Source organism: Xylocopa sonorina, chromosome 12 (genome assembly GCF_050948175.1).
Source record: "Xylocopa sonorina isolate GNS202 chromosome 12, iyXylSono1_principal, whole genome shotgun sequence".
Taxonomy (NCBI): domain Eukaryota; kingdom Metazoa; phylum Arthropoda; class Insecta; order Hymenoptera; family Apidae; genus Xylocopa; species Xylocopa sonorina.
The window spans coordinates 11,089,750-11,105,624 of NC_135204.1; the positions used below are offsets into that span (position 1 = coordinate 11,089,750).

Genomic DNA, 15,875 nt, shown 5'->3' on the forward strand with positions numbered 1-15,875 from the left:
TATATATCACGACATTCTGCATCGACGTTTCTACTTATATGCATTCAAAAAGGTGTGTCGACAGATATAAGATAACATTCTTTTCTTCAACGTTCATATATCGTCCACTATACAGCCTTGAACGCAGATTCCTATGAAACTTTATCAGATAGACTATTTATTTATGTGTAAATGAATTGTTGGATAAAAATAGCATCGGTTGTTATTTCGATGTGTAACAAGTGTTACTACTCGTGATGCATTTTTACGTTCCGCGATGAATAGTCGCGTATGTCATGTGATAATTGCAAAGCTTATTCGACAGTTTTATCATTCATTTTATTCTTTATTGATTCACCTATTCCTCCTTCTTTCTCTGCTCTCGATTTATAGATACAATCGAAACAAATATAAAAAGTAATTAGAGCGGTATTTTTCGCAGCAGAATATCCTTGCGTGTAAACGTACGTACATGTATGTATGTATGTATGTATGTATGTGTGCTTGCGTGCGTGCGTGCGTGCATGCATGCATGCATGCATGCATACGAAGGCCTTGTATGGTTTCATAATAGATACTTCACCATCTGACAATATGCGAGTCGAGTACTGGAATTATAAGCTTTTCCGGTATCGTACTAATCGTGTAATTATAAAATGAATATTCGTTAAATGATTGAACGTTCAAGCATGCGTTTTTACATCGTCAGACAGTGCATAAAGTTAACCGATGACACAATTTTTCATATTCGTTTAAAGATAAACAACGGAAGAATGTCAGAGTTACGAACCGAAAGGAAGGCTCATACTTGCAGTGAGTGTAATAAAGCACGGGAAGATATTAGACGGTCACGTAATAATGCAAAATGTTGTTGTAGTTGTGAGTTAAGGGCCATCCATTTGCACGTCAATTATCTAAATTATCATAATTATAATGCAGTTCTATTCGGTTTTATTCACATTCCGTATACTAACAACCGCTGCACTTACCTAGGTAAACCAGAAAAGTATGATTACGTCGAAGGTACGGTGTGCAAGGAAACAGATATTAAAGAAAATGAAATGAAACAGTTATCGCTCGGTGACGATGGAGGGAAAGTCTTGTTGATAAAACAAAAGGGAGAATTACACGCCATTGGCACAAAATGTACACACTATGGAGCTTTGCTTCACACTGGAGCATTAGGAGACGGACAAGTAAGATGTCCATGGCATGGTGCGTGTTTCAATATCAAAACAGGGGATATAGAAGATTATCCAGGAATGGATTCCCTACCTTGTTTCCAAGTACATTGTTATACAGATCAATTGTTCTTGTACTAAAATGAACAAATTTACATGTTTCCTATCCGATTAAGGTAATCTTTGAATGATCGTTCGATTAAACAGGTGAACGTAGATGACAGCGGTTTTGTGCATGTAAAGGCAAAACGTAGAGATTTAGATATCGGAAAAAGGACAAAGAAGATGTACGAACGAGATGTCAATAATAATACCACCGTTGTAATAGTTGGAGGTGGACCTGCAGCTGCAATCTGCGCCGAAAGTTTGAGGCAAGAAGGTTTTACAGGAAAAATTGTCATGGTCTGCAAAGAAAACACAGTACCGTACGACAGAATAAAGGTATCCAAAAGTTTTGACTTTGATATCAAAAAAGCAGCTTTAAGACCGCCGTCGTTTTACAAAGAGCACAACATTGAGATTAAACTGGGCACAGAAGCTATAGGTAAACGATACTTATAGAAATTTCCTTATGGATTATTCTTTATGGATCTAACCAAATTACGTTTGAAACATTTATCACAGAATTAAATGCGAACGAGAATGTCGTTCAATTGAGTAGTAATGAGAAAATAACATACGATTATTTGTTCATTTCTACCGGAAGTAAGCCTAGGATCCCAGATATATCTGGCGTTTACTTATCTAATATCCATGTATTAAGAGATTATACCGACAGCCATGCGCTAAATTCGAAAATATCATTGGACAAGCATGTTGTAATAGTTGGATTGGGCTTCATCGGTATGGAAGCTGCTGCTTCTTGTGTAAACAAGTGTGCATCCGTTACCGTGCTAGGAAGGAGCGATGTGCCATTACAAACAGTTTTTGGAACAGAAATTGGTAATAGAATCAAGCAAATGTTCGAAGAACAAGGTATCGTTACAGTTGTACGGTCGCGATGTCACGACCAAATTTTAATTCATAAAATAAGAAATCTGAAAAGAATAATCAAATAAATTTGTTAAGGTGTTAAATTTATGTTTGGCCGTGATATCGCGCAATTCACTGGAAAGGAAGACGAAAAGAATACCGTGGGCACAGTGGTTCTTACCGATGGTGAAGTTCTTCCTGCCGATATAGTGATAATTGGGATTGGATCAACATTTTATACAGACTGGATCAAGGATACCCCTATTCATAGGTTGGCAGATGGTAGCATCAAAGTCGATAAGGTAGACGTACAATTATACAGTATTTCTAAAAGGTAGCATCATAATAATATACATAATTGTAGTATCTGAAAACAAACGTGGCAAACATATATGCTGGTGGTGATGTAGCACACGCTCCGTTATTTGGTTCTGATGACATGTCGGCTGCAATTGGTCATTATTCGTTAGCTCACTATCACGGTAAAGTAGCGGCGCTGAATATATGCGGAAAAAATACTGCTTTGAATACCGTACCATTTTTTTGGACATTGTTATTTGGGAAAAGTTACAGATATACAGGTATGTTGTATTTGAATTGTTTGTATATCGTCCAGGAAGATGAAAGACACTCGGATATTAATAAATTGTGTTATAATAATAATATCACCCAGGATATGGGAAACCAAAGGACATTAGGATTTACGGTTCTTTGAAGAATTTGGAATTCTTCGCTTATCACATTAAAGATGGTAAAGTAATCGCGATGAGCAGTTGCGGAGCAGATCCTGTTGTAGCTGATTTTGCAAATTTCCTTCGCGAAGGACATACGCTAACAGAAGCGGAAGTTAATAAAGATCCGTACTCTTGGATGAGAAACAAGCCAAAGGATATACAAAATAGATTTAAAAAAGAATGAATTGTACGCGTGTAAACGCTTAAGTTGAAAAGAAAACGATTCGTCAATTGGTTACATTGAAATTATATTCTAACGCGTATCATCATTTTAACCTATCTCGCTAACCTATCCTCTTCCATTCCTCTTTATTTGTAAGTAGAGGAAAATAAATTTCCATCGTTTGTGGTACATTTAACTTGTACAATTATATATATTTATTTAAACGATAAACCACTGTTGCGCTACTTATAAAAGGAACATTAATCCCAAGCCTCGTTTACCTTTAGATGACTTAATCGATCTTGGATCGTAATCCTTTTATTAAATTTTTCATTCTGATCTTCGGTCCATTTGTGTAATATATTAATAAACTTTTCTCGTTTAAATTCACTCATATGACCACGAGATTGCTCCACGGTAAGGTAAGGATGTCTCAGTATTAACATGTTCCTTTCTTCCCTCTCAAGATCGTTCTTAAATTCTATGATATCCTTTAAAGTCGGCTTTTTAATTTTACCATATTTCCTGTATTTAATATATTCGTAAAGTTTATACCATATTTTTAATGGAACGATATGTACTACTTTAATTTGTCGGACTGATATTTTCTTATGATTCTCTGATTTAATTTATCGTTCATATTTCTATCGCATTTGTATCGATCGCCATATTCGTAATATAACGCGAAGCATATTTGGATTAAACGATCAAAGATAACCTCTAAAAATGTCAACCAAATCAGAATATAAGAACTAATCGTGCTTACCCGCGAAATCGATACGGAATATCGTGAACTTTATAAAGTAGTATACTTGTAATACGCATATCGATCCGACCGCAATGGTCTCTTTTAATGCCTCTTGTTGTCGAGACAACCGACTACGACACACCGATCTCTTCCAATTCACGGCGCACTCGTTCCGTATGAGAGATGCCCGTGTGACGACACTAACGCCGAATCAGTTTACGAGGGGAGTTCGCGCAATGCGATCGACCAACCAATAGGAACTCGCGAAAATACCACACATTTTCATTGGTGCAAATACAGTAGAGATATACGTATTCGTATAGTCTTGAAAACGATTTTCTATCTATTATCTATCGATAGTTGTCGGATAAGGTACAGGTTAGGAAGAAGAGATGGAGAAATGTTTGAAAAAATCGTAAATCCATGAAAGAATTCATCTATTTGATAGCATTTCAAATTTAAGACGAAAAAAAAAAGGTGGTATTCTTATAATTAGTAACAAACACGTTGTCAAATTGCGAAGAAAGTTCACACATTCGATTTCCGCGTTTATACCGCGAGGCTTTTGGTTTTCATCACCACTTCTTGCTCTTACGCATCGTCTGCCTATCTCTCCTCCATTCTCTCTCTCTCCCTCTCTCTCTCTCTCTCTCTCTCTCACTCTCACTCTCGTGCACGCCACTGGCTGGCTATGGTTTATTCTCAAATTATTCATTTGCATTCACGAACGATCGTGCGTTACGTTCCCATTTTCAAAGCTTTTCGAACAGGAGGATGTAATTTTTGCAGTATTAATAATTAAATAGGTAGATTTTCATACGATTATTTTATATTTGCCTTCTCAGTTTGAAGGTTGGTTAAAAATAAAATACAGTGTGCATAAAATTGAAAAGAAAACTAGATAGAGGGAGAAGTGGAGGACGGGGCGGAGTGGGTTGATAAAAAACGCAGGCGGACCGATCGATCGGTCGGTCGGTAGGCAGAGAGACAGGCAGATAGGTGAGCGGATAGAAACTACACGGAGAAATGGTGTACTACACTATCCAATAACTGTGATTTTTCTTTGGACCTACGCGCATTACACCCTCGGTTGTATTCTCTCGTTTACTTTGTTCATATACAAATCGAATTTGAAATCCGTTCTACTCCGACACCCTTGTTCATCCCCGGAACACCTTTGTATCGTATTCGCGCACCGCGTACGTACCTCTCTATGTATGTGTCTCGCAATTCGTCACCGTTTAAACACTTTTATTTCTATCAATCAGGGGGAAACTGGGTGCCAGACTCGCCGCTCTTTCCGCTAAGGATTATCATACAAAATAATTAGAAAAATGTACAAAAATTCATAAAAATAGTAATAGTTACACAGTACAAATTACATCTGGGTAATTAGAGTAGAGTGTGATCGAGAAACGAGCATGAAAAATTACGGTTCCCTACTAATATTACATTTTATTATTCGTGTGTACGTGTATGTGTGTTGCTCATATTTTTCTCGTCGGTTCTTTTCAACGATTTCTGTTCTCCTCCTCCTTCTTTTTTTCTCGTTATCCTTTTTCTTTTTTTCTTTCTTTCCTTCTTCCTTTCCACCCTTCCTTCCTTCCTTCCTGTCTTCCTCCCTTTTTTCTTCCTCTCTTTCTTTCTTTTCGCCACGGCCGAAAGCTGTTTCGCAACGAGATTCGACATCGATTTTTAGGCGTCTGCTAACTAATTGTTCGTAACTATATATAGTTGCGCGTGTACGTTTTCTTCTTCGCTTCCTCGGTTTCTCGTTCGTATCCGACTGAATTTTCTTCGCAAAGAGATCACGTTTGCATCGATACGTACACGCGTACATACATATACACGCACGCATGCATAGTTACGTAGACATTTGATCGCAGTCTCAAGTGTACTCACTCTCGACACTGAAACGCGTATCAGCGCAAAGCGAGGTTCTGCTGCACCCCCCCCCCCCCCCCCTACTGCCGACCCTGGTCACCGTCCATCGATATGGATACTTCTTTTTTTTTTCCTATCCTTCGAACCGACGTTTGCGCAACTACCTACGTACTTACGATCGAACGAAACGGTAAGCAACACGGTAAAGAGCAGGACGATGAGAATGGGAGTACAGCAGATTGAACATTTTCTCCTACTCCAAACACGATCTTAGTTATTATTTTATTAATGCCACAATAGGTAGTGTCGAGGCGGCGTTGTACAAACGGTTCGACCGATTATTCTGAACTAACGACAAATGAGATCCCTCCTTTTCCGGGTTGGTCATCTGTTTTTGAAGTGAAAAATGTTTAAAACCTCGATCTTTTCGAAGAACAGAGAAACTCCCGTGAACATCGATAAGAATCGTTAGATTAATCGTTATTTGAAATAACTGGTAGATAGATAGATAGAATCTCTATCTAAGAATAAGTGAATAACCGAACGTCGGAGGAGACGTAACGCGATAGATAAGTACTTGGTACGGGTTGGCTACGTTTCGTCGACGATTCGTCGGGCGTGATCGAGAAATCGGTATCGCGAAACGTACACGAGCATACGTAAAACACATATGTGTAGACGTAAATTGGCGCGCACGCACGCACACGCACACACACGCACGCACGCACGCACACACCCACCCGTGACACGATGCACGGGGGATATTTCCATATTTCCACCGTTCCCAATAGCAGGCAGATTGCAACGTACAGCTTCCGGTTGTGTTTGTAAGTAAACGCGTACACACTTAGAACGGTATACTCTGCGAGCAAAAAAATAAACTCTATCGTGTACGTACGTTTCTTCTATTATTTGTTGTATTGGCTACGTAATTAAGCTACAATCGTATGTATACGTGGTGAGTTCGAAGAGACTAGATGATCGCGATTCCACGATTCGATATAACGCTATTCGAACGAGACCCGCTATTCGTACGATTCGAACGAGAATTCGAAGAAGAAGAAGGAGTACGTCGTTTCACCTATTATACATTCGAGCGTTTCGATAATTTTAGGAAACCGAATTTAATAACAATTAAACACCTCCCTCTCGTTTCGTTCGCGATCGTTTTGCCCAGATGTAGAATCCGCGGCTCTTCGTTCGAATAGCTTTTGACCTAGCTAACGGGAAATAACTTTAATCGGCGTAACAAATATCGCATACGTAATATATTGCTTCGATCCACTTAGAGATTTTTCTGTATAGCTTATGCGCTACATTAAAAGGTGGTTTAAGTATATGTATTACTCTTATGCACGATAGTACGTGTACTCTTATTAGTATTCTTAACAGGAGAGGAGATTCGTTTGAAAATGCTACTCGAACTTGCAGAAGATACGAACACTTTTTCTCTCTCTCTCTCCCTCTCTCTCTCTCTCTCTCTCTCTCTCTCTCTCTCTCTCTCTCTCTCTCTCTCTTTCTTTCTTTCTCCGTGTCCTTACTTGCCATTCTCTTTCATCTTAAACCGAACCGAATTTGTCAGCCGAAACCAATATCTTATACGATGCGTTTTCTTTCCGTAATTCCTTTGCTCTGCCTCCGTCAGTTTCTATATACGAACAATGTTGGATTACGTTTATCAATAGAGTACGTAGAAAGAACATATAGAGAAAGGATTTCTCGAATCGTGCGAATAGCCTCCGAATCGCCTCCGATTAATGATAGTTAGCCCCGTAATTGTCTTTAGAAATCGAAAGTAAAAAGGTCTTCTCGTTCGCTTGGTACGGAATCATTTCCATACAATTGTCATTAATCAAAGATTGACTAGTAACACTTTTTCCCCCATTTTTTACTTTTTTTCATTTTCATTAATATTTTTTCTAAGAAAAGACCTCTGTCGATACTCAAGACGCGATTCTCGACGATTTATTTACAAAACGCGACAAGGTTTTATCGCGACACGATCCGATACGGCGAAATATGAAAAGGCATACATTATTAAAAATAGAAATGCAATGTAAAAAGGGACAAAATCGCGTCTTGCGTTACTGACAGACGTGTCTCGTTCGTTCGTTTGTTGTTTTACCCAGAGGTGGGCAAAATACTACCACTGGTGTAAAAAAAAAATAAAGATGATTGTTAAACGAGGTTCGCAAAAAAATTGCTTTAATAAAAAATTATATCCTTCGAGAGTATGAAACCCCGCGGTTTGGTAACTTTAATTAAGACTTAAGTTGCACTTGTAAGTTTTTTTCTAATTTCATCATCGTCGCTATCGATTATATATTACAAAATCATAAAAATTTGCGTTCACAATTATACGCTAGGAAAGAAGGGGCTATCTTAAGTAAATAATAGTATTAGCAATAGGAGACTCCTCTCTCTCTCTCTCTCTCTCTCTCTCTCTCTCTCTCTCTCTCTCTCTCTCTCTCTCTCTCTCTCTCACTCGCTCTTCAGGATAACTTACAAATATAGACGGCGAAATTTTTACAATAAAAACAAACGTCGACGCGTGGATGTGCATAAAAAGACAATTGGATAAAGTCGAAACAACATTTAAAAAATTCGATTACATCTTCCAACTCTGTTACAACTTTCGCTCTCACTTTCAGGTCGCTATTTCCTTTTTTTTTGCATCTTTTTCGTTTTTCTCTCCTAGCATTTTTTAAACCATCTAACAAACGTTTCTACTATCGCCCACAAAAATGTCCACAAAACAAAAGTAGTCAGTCCACAAAAAAAAAAGAAAAAAAAAAAAAAAAAAAAACAACACATGCACTGTGCCCGCCTCTGGGATGTACTTATCGTTACATATATATATATTATATAGTAGCTCTATACGATCTCTCTCTTTCATTTGCGCGTGTGCACATACATTACTTTATTCGTTCAAACACACACGTTTACACTCACTCGATCGATAACTCGCGCACACGCTTTTCCGTCATTTGTTTCTCTTCCTGCCTCCCTGTATCTGCTATTTTGTTTTCTTGCGTGCAAAGTTTATTCTTTCGTTTCGTGAATGTTTGGTTAAAAAAATAAAAAAATATCTTCTTTTCTCTCTCTCTCTCTCTCTCTCGCACTCCCTCTCGTTCTCTCCCTTTCTCTCGACGCCATTCTCACTCTTTCGATTTCTTTCGTACCCTCGTCTCTTAGTCTTCGATAAGAAAACATTGCACGGCTCCCAGCTCCAAGTTATACTGTCTTATAGCCTTATTATGTTTTACACATCTATTACGCGATATCGGTTCTAATCTCGTATCGCGCTTGAATACGATCCCACGACCGCACTCGCCCTGTATAAGATGTTTCGATAGCGCTGCGATCAAACTGTACCATAATATATTTAATAGGATTTAGTTATCGTACAAATCCGATGTTCGTTTCCCTCGATGATGGAATCGACGTAAAACAACCCTCTCGACTGCTGTCGTTCTACTTTTCTCTGTCGATCCCTACGTGTCCTAACGTGCACGTGTCCATGTATACATTAGACGTACAAACATGTTCGACTGTTCTTTGGTACATGGAGATATACGCATGCATCTACGGTAAACATTCTGACAATAATAATAGTAGTACCAGTAGTAGTAATAGTAATGGTAGTAATAGTAATAGCAGTAATAGTAGTAGTAGTAGTAGTAGTAGTAGTAGTAGTAGTAGTAGTAGTAGTAGTGGTAGTAGTAGTAGTAGTAGTAGTAGTAGTAATAGTAGTAGTAGTAGTAGTAGTAGAGTTAGTAATAATAGTAACAGTAATCATAATAACAATAATGATAGTAATGATGGTAATAATAGTAGTAGTAGTAGTAGTAGTAGCAGTAGTGTAGTAGTAGTAATAGTAGTAGTAGTAGTAGTAGTAGTAGTAGTAGTAGTAGTAGTAGTAGTAGTAGTAGTAGTAGTAGTTGTAGTAGCAGAGTAGTAGTAGTAGTAGCAACAATAATAGCAGTAGTAATAACGATAAAAAAGAAAATCTAATAGTAATAATAATAGTAAGGAGAATAATGATGATCGTAGGAATAAAATTGAAAATAAAATTGAAGATAAAAATAATGTAGTAGTAACGATAAAGAAATTGGCAGAACGGAAAAAGGAAAAACGGACACGATCGCTCGCCTTTCAGGACTTCGAAGGAAAGGAAACGCGCAAAAGTACGAAGGTACAAAAAGTATGGTGTTCGACACGGAGCAAACAGCCGTGCAACGTCTAACGGAGATTCCCATTGGTCCGCACGATCGATAGATCGTGATCGAAGAATTGTCCGTCGTTCGTTGCCTTCGAGCATCCGTATCGCATCATCGTCTTGGGAGGTAGCGAGTAAAAAAGAAGAACAAACAAATAGAATAGATTCACGACTTATCCCTCTGAACGATAATAAATATATACTCGAATCTATGTTCGAACGCGAGCTATATGTACGAGGACAACGCGATCGGAAAGTTTAAAAAAATAAAAGTCGTTCGTTAAAATTGTACGCGAAAAACGATACATCTCGGAGGTAATAGGTACAGGATTATTCGAGCAGGAGTTTACTACATCTAGGTACGTACGTATATACAGGCGCACGCAGGCGTCTCGTTACTTTCTCTCTCTCGTATCCATAGCGCTTCCGAAAGTTTTTCTCTCAATTGTCGTCAGTTCTGACCGAGCTTTTCTCTAGTTTGAATTGCCACGCACAACTTTTCTCAATCCTTAACGAGCAAATGCTTACTTCCTACTTTCTACCCTTCGAACCCTACAGTGCTTCCTACAGTTCACGCACCTCTTCTTTTTCGTCTCACTCTTCCCCACGCAAATACACACGCACACCTACACGTATACACGCTCTCTCACCCACATACATTCGTCTTCTTCTTCTTCTTCTACTATCTCTTCATTGCTAATCATCTTGCTGTTACTTCTATCGAGACTTTCTTCGTCTCGCTCGATTTTGTTTATTTCTTTCCTCCGTCACGCAATCCGATACATCTAAGTAAGTATACGTATAGTTTCATGCAAGCTAAGACGCAATCACCGTCTCCCGCATTTTCTCTGAACTAAGTGGTATTTAGACAAGAATATAACAGCGGTATAAAAAACTTTTCAACACTGAAAAATACAAATCTATTATAAATGACTACCATTGTTACTCGTTCCCCTCAAATTCTTTTTCTTCTTCTTCTTCTTCTTCTTCTTCTTCTTCCTCTTACTACTATTTTAATCGTTTGCGCGTGTTACGTTACACGCGTGCCCCCATTTTCCACACGTCGTCCAGAGTGGGCTCTTCAATTTTTCATTCCATTTTCCTCCTCGGTTGTGTACCGGTTATCTCGCCTTTACCCATTTATCTAACCTTCTCCCAAGTTTCATCGCGCATTCGATCATATGTAATTTTCACTTGAAACTTTTATCCTTCTCGATATTTCTGTCAGAATATATTAGATATTTCGATCGTTATTATCAATTATATATTATATATAATTGTCGTTATATTATATATTATGCTTTATCACACATATTACGAAGGAGGTGAAGAATCATACCTAGCACACTGTTCATTCGTCGTCGTCGTCGTCGCCGTTACTTTTTTTTTTTTTTAAGATAACTTTGTTGCGAATGCGTTACACTCTGGTTATTGTTATTATCAATCGTCACCGTTATTTTACCGTTCACTAATTTGCCGATATTTCACTCGACTTTTCAACCGCTCGACGACAATCACTTTTCTCAAACAATATCGTTTAACTGGCCAGTAAACAAATCGAGGCTCGTATCGTCGAGTCGCGCGTATCCTCTCGCCGATCAAAAGTGCGATTGATATGTTCGCTCGATTCCGAAGCAAGGCATTGCGATACAATTTTCCTAAATTCAAATTGATTCACGAACGCGTTCCTTCTACCGCGCGTAGAACGTGAAATTTTCTAGTTCTTAGTTATTAAAATGTTCGATCCAAACGGAACGAACTCGCTACCGAGAATTTACCTATTCGCTACCGTTCTACGCGCCTCGAATAACCGTTCAAATCGTCTCTCCCTCTTTCTCCAGCTTAGCGAAGCAAAGTGAATTTTTCTACCGATAGTTTTACGAATAAGTCTGTTCGATATTGTCGACGCAGAGGTACGGAAGTTTCGAAACCGGCCATCGATTCGCGACCAATCAACTTTCGTATGCGCTCGCGTGCATCTCGTTATCTCGGAAACCGCGATACACGAATACCATGCAACAAATTTCGCGTATCGCATCAACTCGCCGCGATAGTAAAAAACATTCAGCTAAACGTCCACGTTCGATGATAATTGCACATAGTATCTACGCGCGCGCGCGCGCGCGCGCGCGTGTGTGTGTATGTGTATGCGCGCGAGCGCGCGCGTGCGTGTAAAGATCGGAACGATTCGTGCCAAAAAGTTGCGCGAGGATTCTGGCACGAATAATACCCGGTGCCGTATGCGCGTCTCTTGGCCGTTTGCGGTTACAGACGGCAAACGAACAGAATTTTGCTAAGAGTGCGTTGCATACGCGCGAGCGTATCGATCCTCGTACCGGAGACTGTTCCGCGATTCACCGTAGAACTCTGCGCATTTGTCAACGATTTGAAAAATTTTTCTAGAAAAATCTCGATCTCGATTCTCAGTTCGAGTATCGGAACAATACTACTTTCTATACAATATATACGCACCCATATATGTACATACTAGCCTGGATACATCGATATATGTACGTATACGTGTGTGTGTGTGTGTATATATATATATATATATATATATATATATAAAACATTTGTTTTTTTTTCCTTAATTATCAATTGATTTAAGTGAATTGGTACCTAGATAAGTTTCACTACGATTACATCGATCGATCGGTGAGAAGAGGTCTAAGAGTTTGCCTCGTTTCCGGTGCTTCTGTCTACGGGCATATGGTACCGCGCGAAAGCGTTTCGGACGCGTATCGTTTCATGCTCGTGTTTACGGGATGCAAATTTTTGCCTAGTAATATCCGCGCCATCGCGTTAACGGTTCCCCGATTCCTTCGAAGCCGTGTCCGCTCATAACAGCTCGAGCAAATTTTCGCTAACTCTCTGCTCCTCATCGCCCCTCCCTCCCTTATCCCCGAGTAATTCAGTCACCTAAACGAAACAACAAGTTTTCGTTCTTTTTATCGCGCCAGAATCGAACGTGGACGAAGAACGGTGCGGGCGGTGCGACGATGTCTTTTCTCGAAGATGAAATAATCGGGGGAGAGCGCGTTCTCTTCGAAGCAATCGTCCGTGAGAACACACGCACCTATATACGTTACACTTTTTTGGTATACGCGCGTTTATATAACAAATTTATTATCATGAGACAGCGACGCCGCCTGCCATCGCTATCCGTCCACGCGAGAACAATGCGCCGAGCGTTCTTCAATTACGCTAACTACTCGATGCTCTCTTTTCTTCCGCTGCCCAATTAAATCTGTTAAATTCGAGCGTCCTTTCGTTCAAAGATTCAAAGACAACGCGGAAAATCATACGAACGAAAGGACGGAGGGTAACTTTCTCTTCCCCTCGCTGTCATCTCGCATTTGCACACCCATGCATACCTGCATCAAATACAGACGCGCTCTTCTACTATTCTTCCTAGCACCCTTTTCCTCGTTCCCCTGCATTGCACTTTTCCTGCCGACCGTTCTTCGTTTCTCGCTATTCTCTTACCACCACGCGGATATCTCATACTTGGTGCGGTGCCTAGACGTCACCCAATCTATGGCGACAAGTATATACAAAAAGAGTACCAAAAAAATAAATAAATATATATATTGCGTTAGGTGTGTGTGTGTGTGTGTGTCGTGTGTGTGCACGCGCGCGCGTAATTATATGTATGTATGTATGTATGTAGGGAGAGAGAGAGAGGGAGAGAGAGAGAGAGAGAAAGATAGAGAAAGAGAGAGAGAGAGAGAGAGAGAGAGAGAGAGATGTGGAGATTACTTTTGTTTATTTATTCCTGGTTACTAAACGTACGCGAGGTACGCGTTCGATTGATCCGCGATCCTTTCCTGCCGATACGTTCTCGGATGATTAAATTTATACGGTGTCGTGTAGTGGTGTGCCTGTGTGTACGTGTATCATGTATTTGTTACGCGATGTACAACACGATGTGAACTCGTGTCGTCGAAGATACTCGTTGTGCGAGGTAAATCTACGAACTTACGACTTGTAAACTGTAACGGTGCTGCTACGTATAAAACATTCATCTATTAAGCGGAACACGTAACGTTGCGTACTAATATCCATCCACGCGTGTCGTTTCCGGTCCTATCAATTCTCTTCTGCTCTCTTCCATTCTCCCTCTCTCTCCCTCCCTCCTTCTAAGTTAATCACCGAATCTCTCCGAACCGTGCTGCATTTGGGAACGAGGACAGACGATTAGAAAACGAACGTGCTAGGACAACGGCACCGAGAAAAACCGTCCGTCCCTTCTTTAAATAATATGGTAATAATGTGGTAACGCGTATCTCTTTAAATCGAGATTAGATTTCATTTCAACTACGTCGATCGCATCGTTTTTGCGTTTGATTATATGTACATCGAGCGAAGATATTCGTTAGGAAGTTAAGAAAACGTGTATCGTTACAGCGATTTATCACGCGGTTTGTAACGGTAGAAGGAGGTTCGGTATGTACACAGGAGGGATGCATGCGTTTTAGTATTTAACCATTTAGCGTTTCAGCGCGAAAAGAACGTTAGTTCTCGCATGTCTTTTCTTCCAATCGTTTCTCGCATCGGACGTATATGTAGAGTGCAATTAACTACTGGAGCTTAATCGCAACATTTTCCTCCAATCGACTGATTCACGAGGTCAACGCTGACACCGAGTATACTTATCCGCTGGGAAGATCCGTTCCCGCTATTCCCACTTTCCGTCTACCTCCCCCCCTAGAACGCGAAGCTATCTCTTTTCATTCGATATTTCCCTCGGTACTAATCACCGATTTCAAGTATCGGCAGAGAATCTGGTACGGTCAAATAGACTCGGCGCGCGACAGCACGTCGAGCGAATTTAACTCCCTACCTTCTCTTCAAAATACGTTTGGACACAATTTTCCTATTTTCCACTTTTAAACCACCTTTCTCTCCTTATCCTCCCACAATATAATGCTCTCTCTCTCTCTCTCTCTCTCTCTCTCTCTCTCTCTCGCTCGCTCGCTCCCTCTCTCTTGCCTCTAACACGCATGCGGGCACGCATTATCTAATTTGCCATTCTTGCTTCCTTTGATCGTGTCTCGCAACATTTATCCTTGACTCCTTATGAAATTTTTTTACTATATCTCGCACTCGAATAAGTTAATTGATAAAAAAAGTCATTCACTTCGCTCGGATATTTCGCCTATGAGCGTGAGTCGCGTTGTACGCGTGAAAACCGCGCGATTAAATGTGTGTGTGTGTGTGTGTGTGTGTGTGTGTGTGTGTGCGTGCGCGCGCGCGCGCGCGCGTATGTATAAATGTATATGTATGTGCACACAACACAGAAAAAAGTAATCATAAGCGCGTACTCGCCCGCGTGTGTGTATACACATACGTACATATACAAATATACATACTTTTATATATAACGTACCTATGTAACATAGTTAATAAGTTCTTAAGTGCTAAAGACTGTGTGATACAGAGAATTACCTAATACACAGCAGTTTGAAGCATGTTTTTCATTATCTATTCAACATTCAATACGAACTGCTCGCCTCCCGACTTTGCGTCTCTTTACTTCTGTGTACTCGGTATCACTCAATCCGCGTTTCTACCAGCGTCCGGCCCGACTTTTGCTTTTCTTTCCTGCTCGGTCACACCCTGTCCTCCACATCCCTCGCTCTCGCTTTCGCTCTCGCTCCCGCTCCCGCTCTCGCTCCCGCTCCCGCTCCCGCTTCCGCTTCCGCTTCCGCTTCTTTTCTCAAGCACATTAGCTTTTCGTTAATCTCGCTCCGTGTTCTTTCACGTCGAATCAGGTACTCGTAATTAATTGTTACCGTTTCCGAAACATATATTCCGTTTTCTAACGAAACATCTTTCGAGGAGAGGACACAAGCAGTCGGTCGTCCACGCGCTTGATCGGTCTCGGGAGGGAACGTAAGTTTCGTTCGTCGCCCTGGCCCGTTCGAGGATCGAAGAAAAACGAGAGGGGATAAGTCTCGGTGCGGTGGCATGCGCGGCTCTGCTCGAGTCGAGG

At 40.3% G+C, this 15,875-nt stretch overlaps 2 protein-coding genes and 1 long non-coding RNA gene across 3 annotated transcripts in view; 1 reads left to right on the forward strand and 2 right to left on the reverse strand.

Moving 5' to 3' along the window:
* The first annotated feature begins 631 nt into the window (after positions 1-631).
* LOC143429727 (apoptosis-inducing factor 3) lies at positions 632-3,087 on the forward strand. The gene is made up of 7 exons (XM_076905472.1): positions 632-858; positions 973-1,265; positions 1,368-1,704; positions 1,785-2,135; positions 2,229-2,434; positions 2,497-2,713; positions 2,806-3,087. The coding sequence occupies exons 1-7, from the start codon at positions 651-653 to the stop codon at positions 3,048-3,050; spliced, it is 1,857 nt and encodes a 618-aa protein (XP_076761587.1). The 5' UTR covers positions 632-650; the 3' UTR covers positions 3,051-3,087.
* A 133-nt stretch (positions 3,088-3,220) lies between these two features.
* LOC143429731 (uncharacterized) lies at positions 3,221-3,949 on the reverse strand. Its single transcript, XM_076905476.1, has 2 exons — positions 3,796-3,949; positions 3,221-3,554 (listed from the first exon to the last, which is right to left on the reverse strand). Exons 1-2 carry the CDS (start codon positions 3,852-3,854, stop codon positions 3,290-3,292), a joined length of 324 nt encoding a protein of 107 aa, XP_076761591.1. The 5' UTR covers positions 3,855-3,949; the 3' UTR covers positions 3,221-3,289.
* Positions 3,950-4,589: 640 nt separating this feature from the next.
* Positions 4,590-15,875, reverse strand: part of LOC143429733 (uncharacterized) — a 34,242-nt gene continuing 22,956 nt past the window's right edge. Inside the window, exons 2-3 of the long non-coding RNA XR_013102563.1 lie at positions 4,985-5,303; positions 4,590-4,952 (exon numbers count right to left, since the gene is read on the reverse strand). This is a non-coding gene — a long non-coding RNA (uncharacterized LOC143429733). The remainder of the gene's footprint in view (positions 4,953-4,984; positions 5,304-15,875) is intronic.